The 13,764-nt window shown below is 37.4% G+C and overlaps 1 protein-coding gene across 2 annotated transcripts; it reads right to left on the reverse strand.

Annotated features, from left to right (window-relative positions):
- Positions 1-516: 516 nt before the first annotated feature.
- LOC128623725 (sodium- and chloride-dependent GABA transporter 2-like) lies at positions 517-12,869 on the reverse strand. Of its 2 annotated transcripts, none has more exons than XM_053650891.1 (15): positions 12,633-12,869; positions 12,118-12,285; positions 11,352-11,486; positions 11,055-11,195; positions 10,855-10,942; positions 7,565-7,697; positions 6,552-6,686; positions 5,211-5,314; positions 4,942-5,066; positions 4,416-4,528; positions 2,632-2,769; positions 1,967-2,069; positions 1,597-1,697; positions 1,141-1,311; positions 517-1,007 (listed from the first exon to the last, which is right to left on the reverse strand). In XM_053650891.1, the coding sequence occupies exons 1-15, from the start codon at positions 12,637-12,639 to the stop codon at positions 858-860; spliced, it is 1,812 nt and encodes a 603-aa protein (XP_053506866.1). In that variant the 5' UTR covers positions 12,640-12,869; the 3' UTR covers positions 517-857. The 2 variants fall into 2 exon arrangements, with proteins under 2 accessions (XP_053506866.1, XP_053506865.1); XM_053650890.1 differs by having other exon boundaries at positions 12,118-12,291.
- Between the last annotated feature and the right edge of the window lie 895 nt (positions 12,870-13,764).

Consider the following 13,764-nt stretch of genomic DNA (forward strand, 5'->3'; position numbering starts at 1 on the left):
AAAGTCACTGAGATCACCCCCCCCATTCTGATATTTAATGTAAACATTCACTTAAGCTCTTGATCTGTATCTGCATGATTTTTGGAGCAATGGTGAATGGGATGTCAGGTGCTAGTTTAAAAACTAGTTTGAATTATGCAAATGTCTATATTGCAATATATGCAAAAGGTAGATCAGCATTTGTCTTACCATCACCTTTTCTTGTCTCTCTAGGAAGGTTTTTCAAATTTGTTTCAAGTTTATATGTGAAACTATTATTATTATTATTATTATTATTATTGTTGTTGTTGTTGTTGTTGTTGTTGTTGTTGTTGTTGTTGCTGCTGCTGCTGATATAACATCATTGAAAAGATGAATGGCCTTCTTTTCCCAGCCTTATAAATTCACCCTTATATTTTGATTCCAATGGTACAAGTATATAGAAAATGAACAACATAATGCACATAATGTACAGTGCATACAGGTCTAAAACAATGCTACAGATAGAAGAAAAAAAAGAATGAATACTAAATAACAGACATTTTAGTATTTACTACTGCAATACTACTGTAAGAAAAGAAAAAGAAAAAGCCTAGTGGCCATTTAGGGCATTCCACATTTCTACAGACATGTGCACAGTAACATACAATCTGTATCAGCACTTGTATGATATGTAGTAATGCTCAGTACCTGAGTACCCTCAGTACTTTGCTCAATAAGAGACTGTTTCAGTCCAAGTAAAAAAGGGGTGAACCAGCATAAATGGCGAATCTGTTGATATAAACCCTTTCTTTCTTTATTTATTTTCACTTTTACGGCTGGCACTTGTGAAATATGCTCATGGTTAACTCTCAGATTCTTGGCTGTCACATAAAGTTCTAAAACTTTGTGTCCATCTGTTGCCCTTGAGGAGTGCCATCTTTATTAGGTGAAGCCGATTCTGCCAAAGAGAAGACAGCGAGCAAGCTTTCTTGTTCCTTTCTGGTTCTGGGTAAATCAGAAGATGGCCTGATGAGAATCTGTATACGCTAGAGACAGAAAGAGAGTGAGAGAGTGAGAGAGAGAGAGAGCGAGAGTGAGAGAGAGAGCCTTTGCTTTTAGGTTTTACTGTAATACATGAAGACTCACAATATCAGTATAGTATTTTTTGAGGTGTCATACCTCTTTTAGAGTTCCTTTTGTGTTGCCAATTTTGTAGATCATCCATGCAGGGATACAGAGCATTGAGGACAAAGCAAGGAGCCAGCCTACTGCATAACCCCACCAAGGATATGCATACTCATTATTGTATTTAAGAGGTGTATATTTGATGAGAGAAAATGCAAATGTGCCCTAAACAGAAACACATAATCACTTGGTTAAAAGCAGCATGTACTCTGGGTGGTCTTCAATGTGGATTATATAATTGGATAAACTACTGACTACAGTCCAATAGCACATGAAAGGAATTATTATTAGTTGAATTATTAATTATTATAATTTCACACTGTAATCTGTCATCTGAAAGTAAACCAAAGTTAATCAGTATCAGCCTCAGCTTTTCCCAAATTATATAATCAGCAAATGTGATGATTATAGTTTTTTAACCCTGGCTTAAAGTAATAAAGTGTGTCTCACTATGCAGGTGACTGGGGTGAAAAACATCCAGCAATACTTAATTATAGGGCCTGGGCGGTAGCCAATCATATCCTCCATATTATCATAGAAGCGATCTGCACCTGAGAAAACAAGATCGGAGGCCTCATCATGAAAGAATCAACAAGCAGAAACACCAGAAATCTTCTACATTTCACGCAAATCTGGAGAAAAGATATGCAAGACAAAAAAAGTTGCCCAGTCAGATGGCAGAGGTGACTGTTACATAATTATGAGATTTCAAATTCATAGAATTCTTTAATTGTTTCAGTATCAGCAAATTCAAAAGGAAGCAGATATTTAATATTTTTTATTTTTCTCTTGTCTTGTATTATCTCCAGCTATAGCATACCATAAATCCAGGCAATGCAAACTGTCTCAAATATGGCCATGAAGAGCAGACACATGCCAGAGGCTGCATAATAGTCAAAGAGCTGAAAGACGTACATCCCACCCTGTTTAACACAGAATAAAATATGTAGGTTATTTTTGTCAAATAGCTTAGCGCTCAAATGGGTCATAATCAGATGAATTCTGGTGAGCCATTTTTTTAAAGAAGCAATTTAAATTTTTTTCATATCTAGTAAAAGATATACTCTCAATGGGGCAGATTTAATAAAGATTTGATATATATCTTTCACCTGGAAATGTGGATACAGTGAAAGACTGGATACCTTTGAAAGAGATTTAAGGTACATAATTATATTTTAGGGTAAAGTTTAGACTATATACACTGTTCTAGGTAAAAGATACATATAGTTACAAAAGATAAGGGTACTACCCCAGCAACAATGAAAACAGTTTAGTACCCTATGTTTGAAAATGTACTACCATTCTATGAAACGTAGTCCATGAGAATGCAGTTGCCAGTTGGAAAGACCAAAGAGACTTTTTTTTGTTTGATTGCTTCTGTTTCCCTTTTAATTCACAGCTTGGCAAATCAGAATGTTACTGACCATAAACCCAATTAAACAAACTAACTGTTCTGTGCTTTCACTGCAGAAGTGAAGTGCTTACTTCCATCAGCATGATAAGTCCCACAAGGAAGGAGAGGATGCACACCACTAACAATAAGAGCTCCCTGCGGTTCTTACGGCGAAACACAGTGGGATACATGTCTACTATGGCCGTAACCAGGCTCTCGACACACACAAACTATGGAAAGAAAACAAAACAATTTGCTTTAGATGCCCAGTATTGTGCAATGGTTGTTCAGGTAATCACAACAATAAATAACATGGTACATGCAATAACCACACAGTTTGTCGCACTGTTTAAAAAATGATGGATCAAAAATTTATTTATCAGAACCAAAAATGGTATTATCAACACTCCTAAATAAACAGTACATGGTGTTAGTGAATGGTAAGTGCTGTTTTGTCCATGACACTATTTTGCATGATATTTTAGCAATTTTAATTAAGTATCTGCAGGATGTATCTTCTTTGTACCTTGCCAACCAATGTAAATCAATCCACACAAATTAAAACTGATATCTTGCACTTCAAGTTAAGTAGTAAGACACAGTCAAAGAGGTTCATTTAAGGTTAATGAGTATGCAACTCCACATAATCTAACTCTAATAATGAATGGATTTTAAAAAACAAACAAACAAACAAAAAAAAAAGTTATTCAACAAACCAAAACGTACAACCATTGATATGAAGCTTTCTGTATTGAGATGCTTAGATAACATTTATGAAAGGAGATTCCTTTGTAGTTTCTCATGGGGAAAGTGTTTTTTCACTTGGTAGTTTCTCTGTAACAAGCTGCACTTTTTTTGTATTATTCACTTCAAGAGAAAATAAAAAAAGAAAGTAACAACTGTGTATAGCTGCTACAACGTAAGTGGATAGGAACTAAGTTATTTTGTAGACATTCAACAACAGTAAATGTAACTTTAAATGGTTAAAACTATGCCACACCATTTTTTAATGAATGAAATTTAAAAAGGTAGGCAAATTGCTGTGGTATAAGAGGAATAAAAACGCTTCTGAATATGCTCTTATAAGAAACTAATCAACTTTATCACTTTATCATCACATCACACTGACATTGATTTTCACATAACAGCAAGCCACATTGTGTTTTATCACACTAATTAGTTCAGCTTTGCTCCATGTTCCCTGCTCTCTTCAATCAAACCCAATCCATCCGTCTCACACCCAGCTAAATCTTCTCACAATGCTAAGTCATTCACCACTAAAGAGGACACACTTATCCACCAATATACACTATATGGCCAAATGTATGTGGGCACCTGATCATTACACCCCAATCTGTCCCTGAATATCCCATTCCAAAACCATGGGCATTAATATGACTGCTTTAACAGCCTCCACCATTTGAGAAGGTTTTCCACTAGAGTTTGTAATGTGGATGTGAGGATTTGTGCTAGCCACTAGAGCTTTACTGAGGGAAAGCTCTGATGATGTCAGGCGAGGAGGCCTAGTGCATAGTCAGTGTTCCAGTTCATCCAAAGATGTTCCGTGGGGTTGAGGTCAAGGCTCTGTGCAGAGCACTCAAGTTGTTCTGCTCTAATCTTGGCAAACCATGAGTTTGTTCATGGTGATCACTTTGTGCAAACGGGCATTGTCATGCTGGAACAGGTTTGGGTAATTTAGTTCTAAAAACTGTAAGCTACAGCATACAAAGACATTCTGGACATTTGTGTGCTTCCAACTTCATAGCAACCACAAGAAGACAAATAGATGCAAATGAATGCACTACAATGCATAATTCCAGGTAGATGTGGGGCAGATCTAAAGGTATTTAGGTAATAGAAGCAGCTAAACACTAACCTGGCTGTCCAGTCCAAGGAAAATAATCATGATAAAGAAACAGCAGGCCCATAGAGGAGAGAAGGGCATCAATGTTACAGCACGGGGGTATGCAATGAAGGCAAGGCCAGGGCCTAAAATGCAGCAGGGTATAAGTGAAAGCTTTAGTTATATTAATGTTGATCTACATCTAATACAGAGAACATGTTCTGAAGATCATCATCATAATCAAAACATACATTCAACCAAGTCTCATGCAAAACCTGCTGGCATTTTGATATACTGTGAAATGTTATATTAAGTAAAAAAAAAGAAAAAGAACAACGACCAATGTTGTTTCTGACCCTAACCACTGAAAACATTTCATATTAGTTGACTCTTACAAATGCACAATTGTTAAACCATTTTATATCACTAGTGGAAAGCAAATGATTTAATATGAATTTAGATCTTGTAAGGTGATGCTGCAAAAGGCCTGAAACTGATGAAACACTTCATCAAACGCATTCATTTCTGATAACTCGGCTATTTCCCCAGAGTGTCGTACCGGATTCAGCCACTTCTGAAATCGGCACATTCTGCTCATATGACATGAAACCAAGGATGGAGAAGATGGCAAAGCCAGCCACAAAGCTTGTCCCGCTATTTAAAAAGCACAGAGCCAAGCAGTCCCTGTGACAGATGGAAACATATGTTATGAAAGCTGCAATTCAAAATACAGCGAATTGCGAGTCCTATATAGAATGCACAGTGCAGTTGTCCAAATACATACAGTACAGTCTACACTGTGAATATAATGATGATCATATGTAATACCTGTAGCAGTTGTTGTTGTACTTGTTGTAGCTCCCTAGTGCCGTTAAACACCCCAAGCACAGGGCATATGAGAAAAAAATTTGTGTTCCTGCATCCATCCATACCTGGAAATCAATAGTTTCAACATAGTGACCATTAACAAAGCTGTTCTGTTTCTGAATTTGTTCTTGTGTTTCTGGATTTGCGTTTTTCTGGATTTGTGTTTCTTGTGTTTCTGGATTTGTGTTTCAAGTTTTTGGACTCATTGTTGCATACTCTGATTTGCCTGTTTTGTTTGTTGGTTGATGTGTTTACATGCAATTAACAAAAAAAAAGGCTGAAATCTGTTAAATGTTAAATTATCGGTCAAAGCTGAGGCTCTCTCTTTCTGACTGTGATATACTGTATATATTCTCTAATACCTTGAATGCCCACACACTATATCATCTTTTAAAAAGGGTGTGGCACCTTATGCCTTTGCCTTATGTTTTGGGTTATTGCATGATACAGCCATATTTAATTTTTAATATATTTGAAAGAAGTATTCCTGGACCAACTGCTGTGTTCTCACTTAATGTACTGCACTGAGAGAGAAAAGGCACCAGTGTTCAATTGAGATAAATGCTGCATATGTGAAAGCACCCAAGATAAATATTCTCTTGAGCAATATATCAGTGATTCTGCAGTGAGAAGTTAGCTCATCAAATAGGAGGAATCGGATGTTTTGACACAAAATGTCTAAATGAAGTAGGTTAAGTTCAGAATAATAATAATAATAATAATATACAATGTAAATAATTATTGAATTACTTTAATTGTTTTTTAAACAATAATACTTGAACTAATAATTTAAGGACTGTAGGCTACTATAATCAGCTACTCATCGACCAATCAAATCAATGTGAATCAATATTGCTGTGATTTAATAAAAAAATAAAAGATTTTTAGCTGCCAGCCATGAAGAACCTGCTGCCAATAACAGTATGCAATATCTATAAAATGTGTGGTACAACTCTAAACAATCTAGCATTGTTTATATCAAATCCATGTCAGACTTAGCTCACAGAGCAAAGTGTTCAGAGTTTCCAGATTGCTATGAACTTTGAAAGCAAGCAAACTGCTGATTTAGATCACAAAAACAAAAACATTTTAGACTGTGTGTCCGGGACCATGCTGTTGTAATCTCCACTCTGTGATCTCCATCGCAGAATCCAGATGTCCTCAGTAAACACTCTGAACGCCAGCTGAGGGTCTCGACATCAACTAAGGCACCTGTTTGTTGACCCTTAATGCACCATGAGAGAATCACTGAATTTACAAGGACATAGTGTGGATGTAGAAAAAGGCATGATTGGGTTGTACCTGTGGATCAGCTAAACGTCCCAGGTCAGGGTACAGATAAAACTGGATGCCTCTGCTGGCCCCAGGCAAGGTGAGACCCCGAACAAGAAGCACCAAGAGCATGACGTAGGGGAAGGTAGCAGTGAAATATACTACCTGCAAGGAAGAAGACAAATGAATATTTAGTAAATCATATAAACCATGGCACATCTCCAAATCCTAGGGAGAATAAGTGATCAAGTTCAAACGCAGTATTTTACATGAAACAGACATTAGGGCTGAGCTATATGACTATATAGTATCCATATAGCAATAAATTCCTGCACCTTACACTTTATTGAGAGTACTGCACATGTCATTAGTACGGTTAGTATTGACTCTATTGTTACTCTCTGTAATAATTAACTGGGTGCATGTTCAAATCCATTTTTTTTTACCTCATTTTCTGTTAAATCTTTAATTTTTGTTGATATCAAATAAAGATATCACTGAAATATCTGTTCTTTCTGGCACTTTGTTAGTAAATTTAAATACTGTGCTTTGCCAAAGTACTCCCCTCCTTAAACTTTTCCTGTTTCTGTGAAACCATTTGCCATCAATCATTCATTTTCAGTAGCTACATTATCCTGGTCAGGGTCCTGGGAACACTGGGCTCTAGGGAGAAATACACCCTGTAGGGGACACCAGTCCATCACAGGACACGATACACACATTTACATCTATGGGTAATCTTGTGTAGTCACTCCACCTACATGCTTGTTTTTGGCTGGTGGGAGGAAACCGGAGAACTTGGAGGATACCCACGTGGAGAAGGGGAGAAGAGAAACTCAAAGACAGACAGCAGCCTGAGCTATCGTAGGGTGTCACATGATCTCAGTATAAATAACCTTGTTCCTGGAAGGCCAGAGTTTGTTAGAGAAAAAACCTTAACAAACAGCATCATGAAGACCATGGAGCTCTCAAAACAGAATGTGGCACAACCTAGAGAGAAATTATTTTTCCATCATTACCCAACCTCTAAAAAAAAAACCAACCTTTCCAGTAGATTTCACTCCTTTCCAGATGCAGAAGTAGCAGAGGATCCAGGCCACCAGCAGACACAAGGCCAGATCCCAATTTAGGGATCCCATGTGGTCGATACCAGAGGAGAGTCGCAACACCCTTCTCCTGTTTCCATGCACCAAATAGACATTATTTCACTTAGACTGTATCCCTGTTACATCCTAGATGTACAGTCAAATACAAAAAGTTTGCAAACCCTTGCAAAATGAAGAAGACAATTTTATACTGACAGGGCATTTAATTTAGGCTTCACAGACATTCCTTGATCGCAAGTTGTATATATGGTGGGATTAATGGCGAAAATATAATATAATATAATATAATATAATATATAGTCATGTGAAAAAATAAGTTTGACATATTTGGACAAGCAAATTTAAATTAACAAAAAACAGATCAGTCACATGGAAAATGTAAGTACACCTCTACATTTATCACATCTTCAAATCCATAAAATTAGACTCAGGTGTTGAAGATTGGGTGCCAGTGATCAGAACCTGCTTAGGGAGTGCAGGTGGAACCTGTCTTATTTATACCATCATGCCAAAATCTAAAGAGTTCTGTTAGGCCTTCAGAAAAAAAAGGTTGTGGATGCCTATGAGTCTGGCAAGGGAAGTAAAAATATCTCCAAATTATTTGAAATACATCATTCCTCTGAAAGGAAAATAATCTACTAATTGTGCAGATTTCAAACGACTGCCAATTAGTCCAGGACTGGCCGTCCCAGCAAATTCAGCCCAAGAGCAGACCGTGTGTTGCAAAAAAGTCTCCAAGAATCCCAAAACGTCATCACAGGATCTGCTAGTAAGTCTTGCAACTATTGGTGTCAAAGTACATGCTTCTACAATCAGAAAGAGATTGCACAAATTTGACCTGCATGGGATGCATACCAGGAAAAAGACTTTGCAAGACTACAGTTTGCTAATGAGCTTATACGCAAAGAGCAGGCCTTTTGGAATAATGTGCTCTGGACAGATGAATCAAAGATAGAGTTGTTTGGCCACAGTAACAGCAGACATGTTTGGTACAGACCAAAGACAGCTTTTCAGGAGAAGCACCTCATACCAGCTGTGAAGCATGGTGGTGGAAATGGGGTTGCTTCACTGCCCAGGGACTGGATAGCTTGCATTCATTGAGTCAATTATTTTCTCACATGACTTTATATACAATATAAGTATCTGCTTAAAAGTTTTCATTTCCCTTCATGCATGTGATTTGAGTATTCTATGAAAACTTTTACAGTATGTATACTGCCTGTGACTTCTCTCCTTTTCTCCCAACAGCTTTTCAATCCCTTCAGTCATAACATTGAACCCAATATGACATATCAGTTCAAACTTGCTCGAACAATTTATCACATACTTCTTACCATATCTGTTATAACACTACCTTCTTCAGATGAGGTCTTCAAGAACAACAGTTAATTTTGTATTCCTTTCTTGCAGCAGGAAACACCCCATTTCATTTCACACTTCTTGAAATTTCATTATTTAGAGGTAAATTTTAACATGAAGGGGCAGCACAGTGGTGGAATTAGTAGTGATGCCGCCTCGCAGCTTCAAAATATATTCGATTCTGAACTCAGGTTACTGTCTGTCTGGAATTTCCCTGTGTTGCATCTGTGTGTGCAGCAGGTTCCTTTTGGTTTCACTGGTTTCATCCAACCTCCCAAAACCATACTTGTACTCTACTCTGCTCTATTCTAAATTGCACCTGGGTATGAATGAGAATGAGTGTGTGAATGTGTGTGTACATGGTACCCTGTAATGAACTGGTATAACATCCAGGGTATACAGTCCCCTCTGAAAGTATTGGAACAGCAAGGCCAATTCTATTGTTTTTGCTATACATTGAAGACCTTTGCGTTTGAGATCAAAAGATGAATATGAGACAACATTTCAGAATTTCAGCTTTCATTTCCTCATAGTTATATCTAGATATGTTAGATATAACAACTTAGAACATGGCACATTTTGTTTGAACAGACACATATTTTCAAGTGATCAAAAATATTGGAACATGTGACTAATAAGTGTTTCTTGCTTGCTTTTTTGAGCCCTGGGTTTCGCCTGTGAAGACTGCATTTGTTGTTAAACAGGACAAACCAACATGAAGACCAGAGAGTTGTCTAAGTGAGAAAAGCAAGTTATTTTGAAGCTGGGAAAAGAGGGAAACTATATCAGCGCCATTGCACAAGCATTGGGTATAGTCAATACAACAATTTGGAAGTTTCTGAAAAAGAAAGAAACCACTGGAGTACTAACAACCAGACATGGAACAGGTTGGCCAAGAAAAACAACAGCAGATGATCACAGAAACATTGTGAGAGCTGTGAAGAAAAACCCAAAAACAACAGTTTCGTAGAAGAGTTCAATTGCAGAAATGTATAGGCCATACCACAAGATACAAACCAATCATGAGCAGTAAGAATTAGAAGGCCAGATTGGAATTAGCAAAGAAATACAGAGAGCCACAAAAGTCCTGGAATCAAGATTAACCATTACTAAAGTGATAGAAAGGCCAAAGTGTAGAGAAAGAAGGGATCTGCACATAAATCAAAACATCAGTCAAACATGGTGGAGGTAGTGTCATGGCTTGACACAACTGAAAGAGACACAACTTTAAGAGGCTGGAAAGTTTTGAAAAGCATCACAAAAGAAGAAATTAACAATCTGGTGATGTCCGTGAGTCACAAGCTTGGTGCACTTATTGTAAGCAAGGTATATGCAACCAAATATTAAGTGTTATTTACTTTAATTTACTCTAAAACTTATCTGTTCCTATACTTTTGCTCACCTAAAAATTGAGTGGTCTGATGCAAAAGGTTTTATGTTTTATTTTGTATAACACATCTAGATATAAATACCAGGAAATAAAAGCTGAAGTCCTAAACTCTCGTCTCATATGTATCTTTTGACCTCAAACCCAAACAAATGAATTGGTCTTGCCGTTTCGGAGGGGAATGTTTCCTGCCTTGCTCCCAGTGACCCTGACTAGGTTAAAGATGTTAATAATGATGAATGAATAAATGACTTAATGTAACACAAGTAATTTTTCTTCCTTCCACTCAGAAACTACGGGATGCAAAGTTTTGTAGTTGACTGTAAAAGTAACTATACCATCAAATTCTGAGTCCCAAGCCTCACACAAAGTTACAACAGGGTAAAATTAACATTTTCCACTTATTTTCTAAAGCCTGAAGTGAGAACACTATTTTGTTTTTGTAGAAAACAAAAGCAACTGGTCCAGTTTTTACACTTACTCCCAAAATTCAATGACAGGAGACGTAGCATTAGCAGGCACTGTGAAGTTGACCGAATCATTCCTCTTATGGAACTCCACACAAGTGTCTTTCAAAAAAAAGCACAACAACCAATTACCCAGCATGCCATACACTGTATTTATCTACACTAGAAAGACTAATCGGTATAGCTGTTTTTATGATCATTTTGTAATTCTCACCTAGATTCCAAACATTTTGACACGAGGACCATGGCAGCTCCCAGGAAAACGAGTGGTAGAAGTAAAAGATGGCCCATGCCAGAACAATGATGTAGTAGAAATTCAGTAATGATACAATGACCTGTGTGCCATAGCCTAGACCTGTGCAGAACATTGTGAGAGAGGAAATAACCCAGTAAATAATGACAACAGATGAAAAGGACATTTGATTCTGTAAGGAAAAATATATTGGAGAAATAATTTCAATCTTTGTCTGATACTCTGTTATTTGTAAAACAGAATAGACAAATGTTTTACCCTCAAAGAGAGGGCTGATCTTTCTCCAGCAAGTGACACCTCCTTCACTAGTGTATTGGCCTAAAGCTGTTTCCAAGGTGAACACGGGGATCCCACATGTGAACAGGAAAATCAGGTATGGGATGAGAAAGGCACCTGCAAAAAAACATCCAGTGAGTGGCAAGTCTGAGTGAAAATGCTTTGTTGATGAGAGAGGTCAGAGGAGAATTGCCAGATTGGTTTGAGCTGATAGGAAGGGTATGGTAACTCAAATAATCACTCTTTACAACCATGGTGAGAAGAAAAGCATCTCAGAATGTACCCCAAAACTTTGAGGCAGATGCGCTACAACAGCAGAAGACCACATAAGGTTCCAGTTCTAGTTTGTAACTGAAGATTGGGAAAAGATCAATCTTGTATGGTAGCTGGTGAGTGTATATTTAGTAGCTGAATTGATAGGGAAAGCGGCTTTTTAAAGGGTGGTTAGATTTCAAAGACCTCAAAACAGTCACATCTGACAGCTGCTTGGAGGTGGGAATCCAAGCAACTGCTGCCACTCTGAACTTTGACCTGTAACCTTTAAGATCTCTTCAAAATTCTCAGAAGGGGCTTTAATGCTAACACAACCTTCAAACCTATAGATTTTTTGATAGCGTCATCCAAAATGAAAAATCTTTGGCAACCTGAGAGAACCTACCATTGTCCAAGAGGAAACATCTTATTTGCACTGATTACCAGTCAATCTCAGGCTTCTGAGAAAATAAACAAACAAACAAAAAACCCTCACCTCCTCCATTCTTGTAGCATAAGTATGGGAATCGCCACATGTTGCCTAGGCCAATGATGGAACCAGCTACAGATAGCACGAATTCCAGCTTGTTGCTCCATTGACCTCTTTCTTCGATCTTCTGCTCATCTTCTTCACAACTGATCCCATTAGCATGGCTTGTGTTGGCTGTATCTTTTAAGCATTTGAAATTGTGAAGTTATGCTACTGAACATCTCGTTAATGAAGAACAAACGCAATTACAAAAAGCAGAGATTCATTAGAGTTTTATTAATTAATGAAAATAATTGTATTTCTCTGGTCTCTAATTTGGCTGGTACCTTTAACAATAATAGTTCACTGTAACACAGAATGTGTCTCATTACGTGTGTCAATGGTTCATCATAAGTATCATATCATACATTGATAGCTTGTAGATAGAATGATTACTTTAACAGCTTTACAAATAATTTAGCCACAATATCAGACATTCCTATACAAATATAAGCTTAGATTTGTGCAGCTCCACTACTTACCATTCATTGCACCAAAGCACACTGCAGCAAGGAAAATTCAAGCATACACTCCGGTTGTTACTATAGAAAGAAAAAGCGGGTGAAGGTTTGAGTGTGTAATCCAACCTCATCTGGCCTGCTACCTCCCACTAAAACACCACCCCCTTACTCACACACACTCCAGACTGTTTTTTAATGCCCTACACTAATAACTGCAAGAGTTCACAGCGTGCAGAATGGCCACTGGGGGAAAATACATATTTGGGATGAGCTATTTAAAAGATCCAACAATTTACATGCTTTAATAACATTTTAAATTCATTATTAATTATAAATGATTTATTATTAATTATCAAGCTCTCACAAGCTTTCATTCTGTGCTTCACAGATGAGACCTAAACATAAGTTAACTACTATTTGCACACTCTGATCCAAGTCCACATATTCAAGATCAATGACCTTACTCAAACCCTTTTCAACCTGCACATTTACATGTATCAATTCTAATATATATATATTACACATACACACACACACACACTAAATACATACTGTACACTAAATGTTAATGCATGTACAGTGGCAAGAAAAAGTATGTGAACCTTTTGGAATTTCATGGTTTTCTTAATAAATTTGTCATAAAATGTGATCTGATCTTCATCTAAGTCAAGGGTATTGACAAATATAATGTGTCTAAAATAATAACACAAAATAAATTCTGATCCTTCATGTCTTTATTGAACACACTCATTCAACATTCAAAATGGCAGTGGAAAAAGTAAGTGAACCCTTACAATTAATAACTGGTTGACCCCCCCTTGGCAGCAATAACCTCAACCAGGCGCTTCCTGTAGCTGTGGATCAGACCTGCACATCGTTCAGGAGGAATTGTAGCCCATTCTTCTTGGCAGAACTGCTTTAGCTCTATCATATTCTTTGGACGTCTCATGTGTATGGCTCTCTTCAAGTCGTTCCATAGCATCTCTATTGGGTTGAGGTCTGGGTTCTGACTTGGCCACTCCAAAAGGCGGATTTTGTTTTTGCCATTCTGTTGTGGACTCGTGTTTTGGGTCGTTGTCCTGTTGCATCACCCAACTTCTACACAGTTTCAGCTGATGTACAGACATTCTCACATTATCCTGAAGAATTGTCT

This window comes from Ictalurus furcatus, chromosome 19 (genome assembly GCF_023375685.1).
Source record: "Ictalurus furcatus strain D&B chromosome 19, Billie_1.0, whole genome shotgun sequence".
Taxonomy (NCBI): Eukaryota; Metazoa; Chordata; class Actinopteri; order Siluriformes; family Ictaluridae; genus Ictalurus; species Ictalurus furcatus.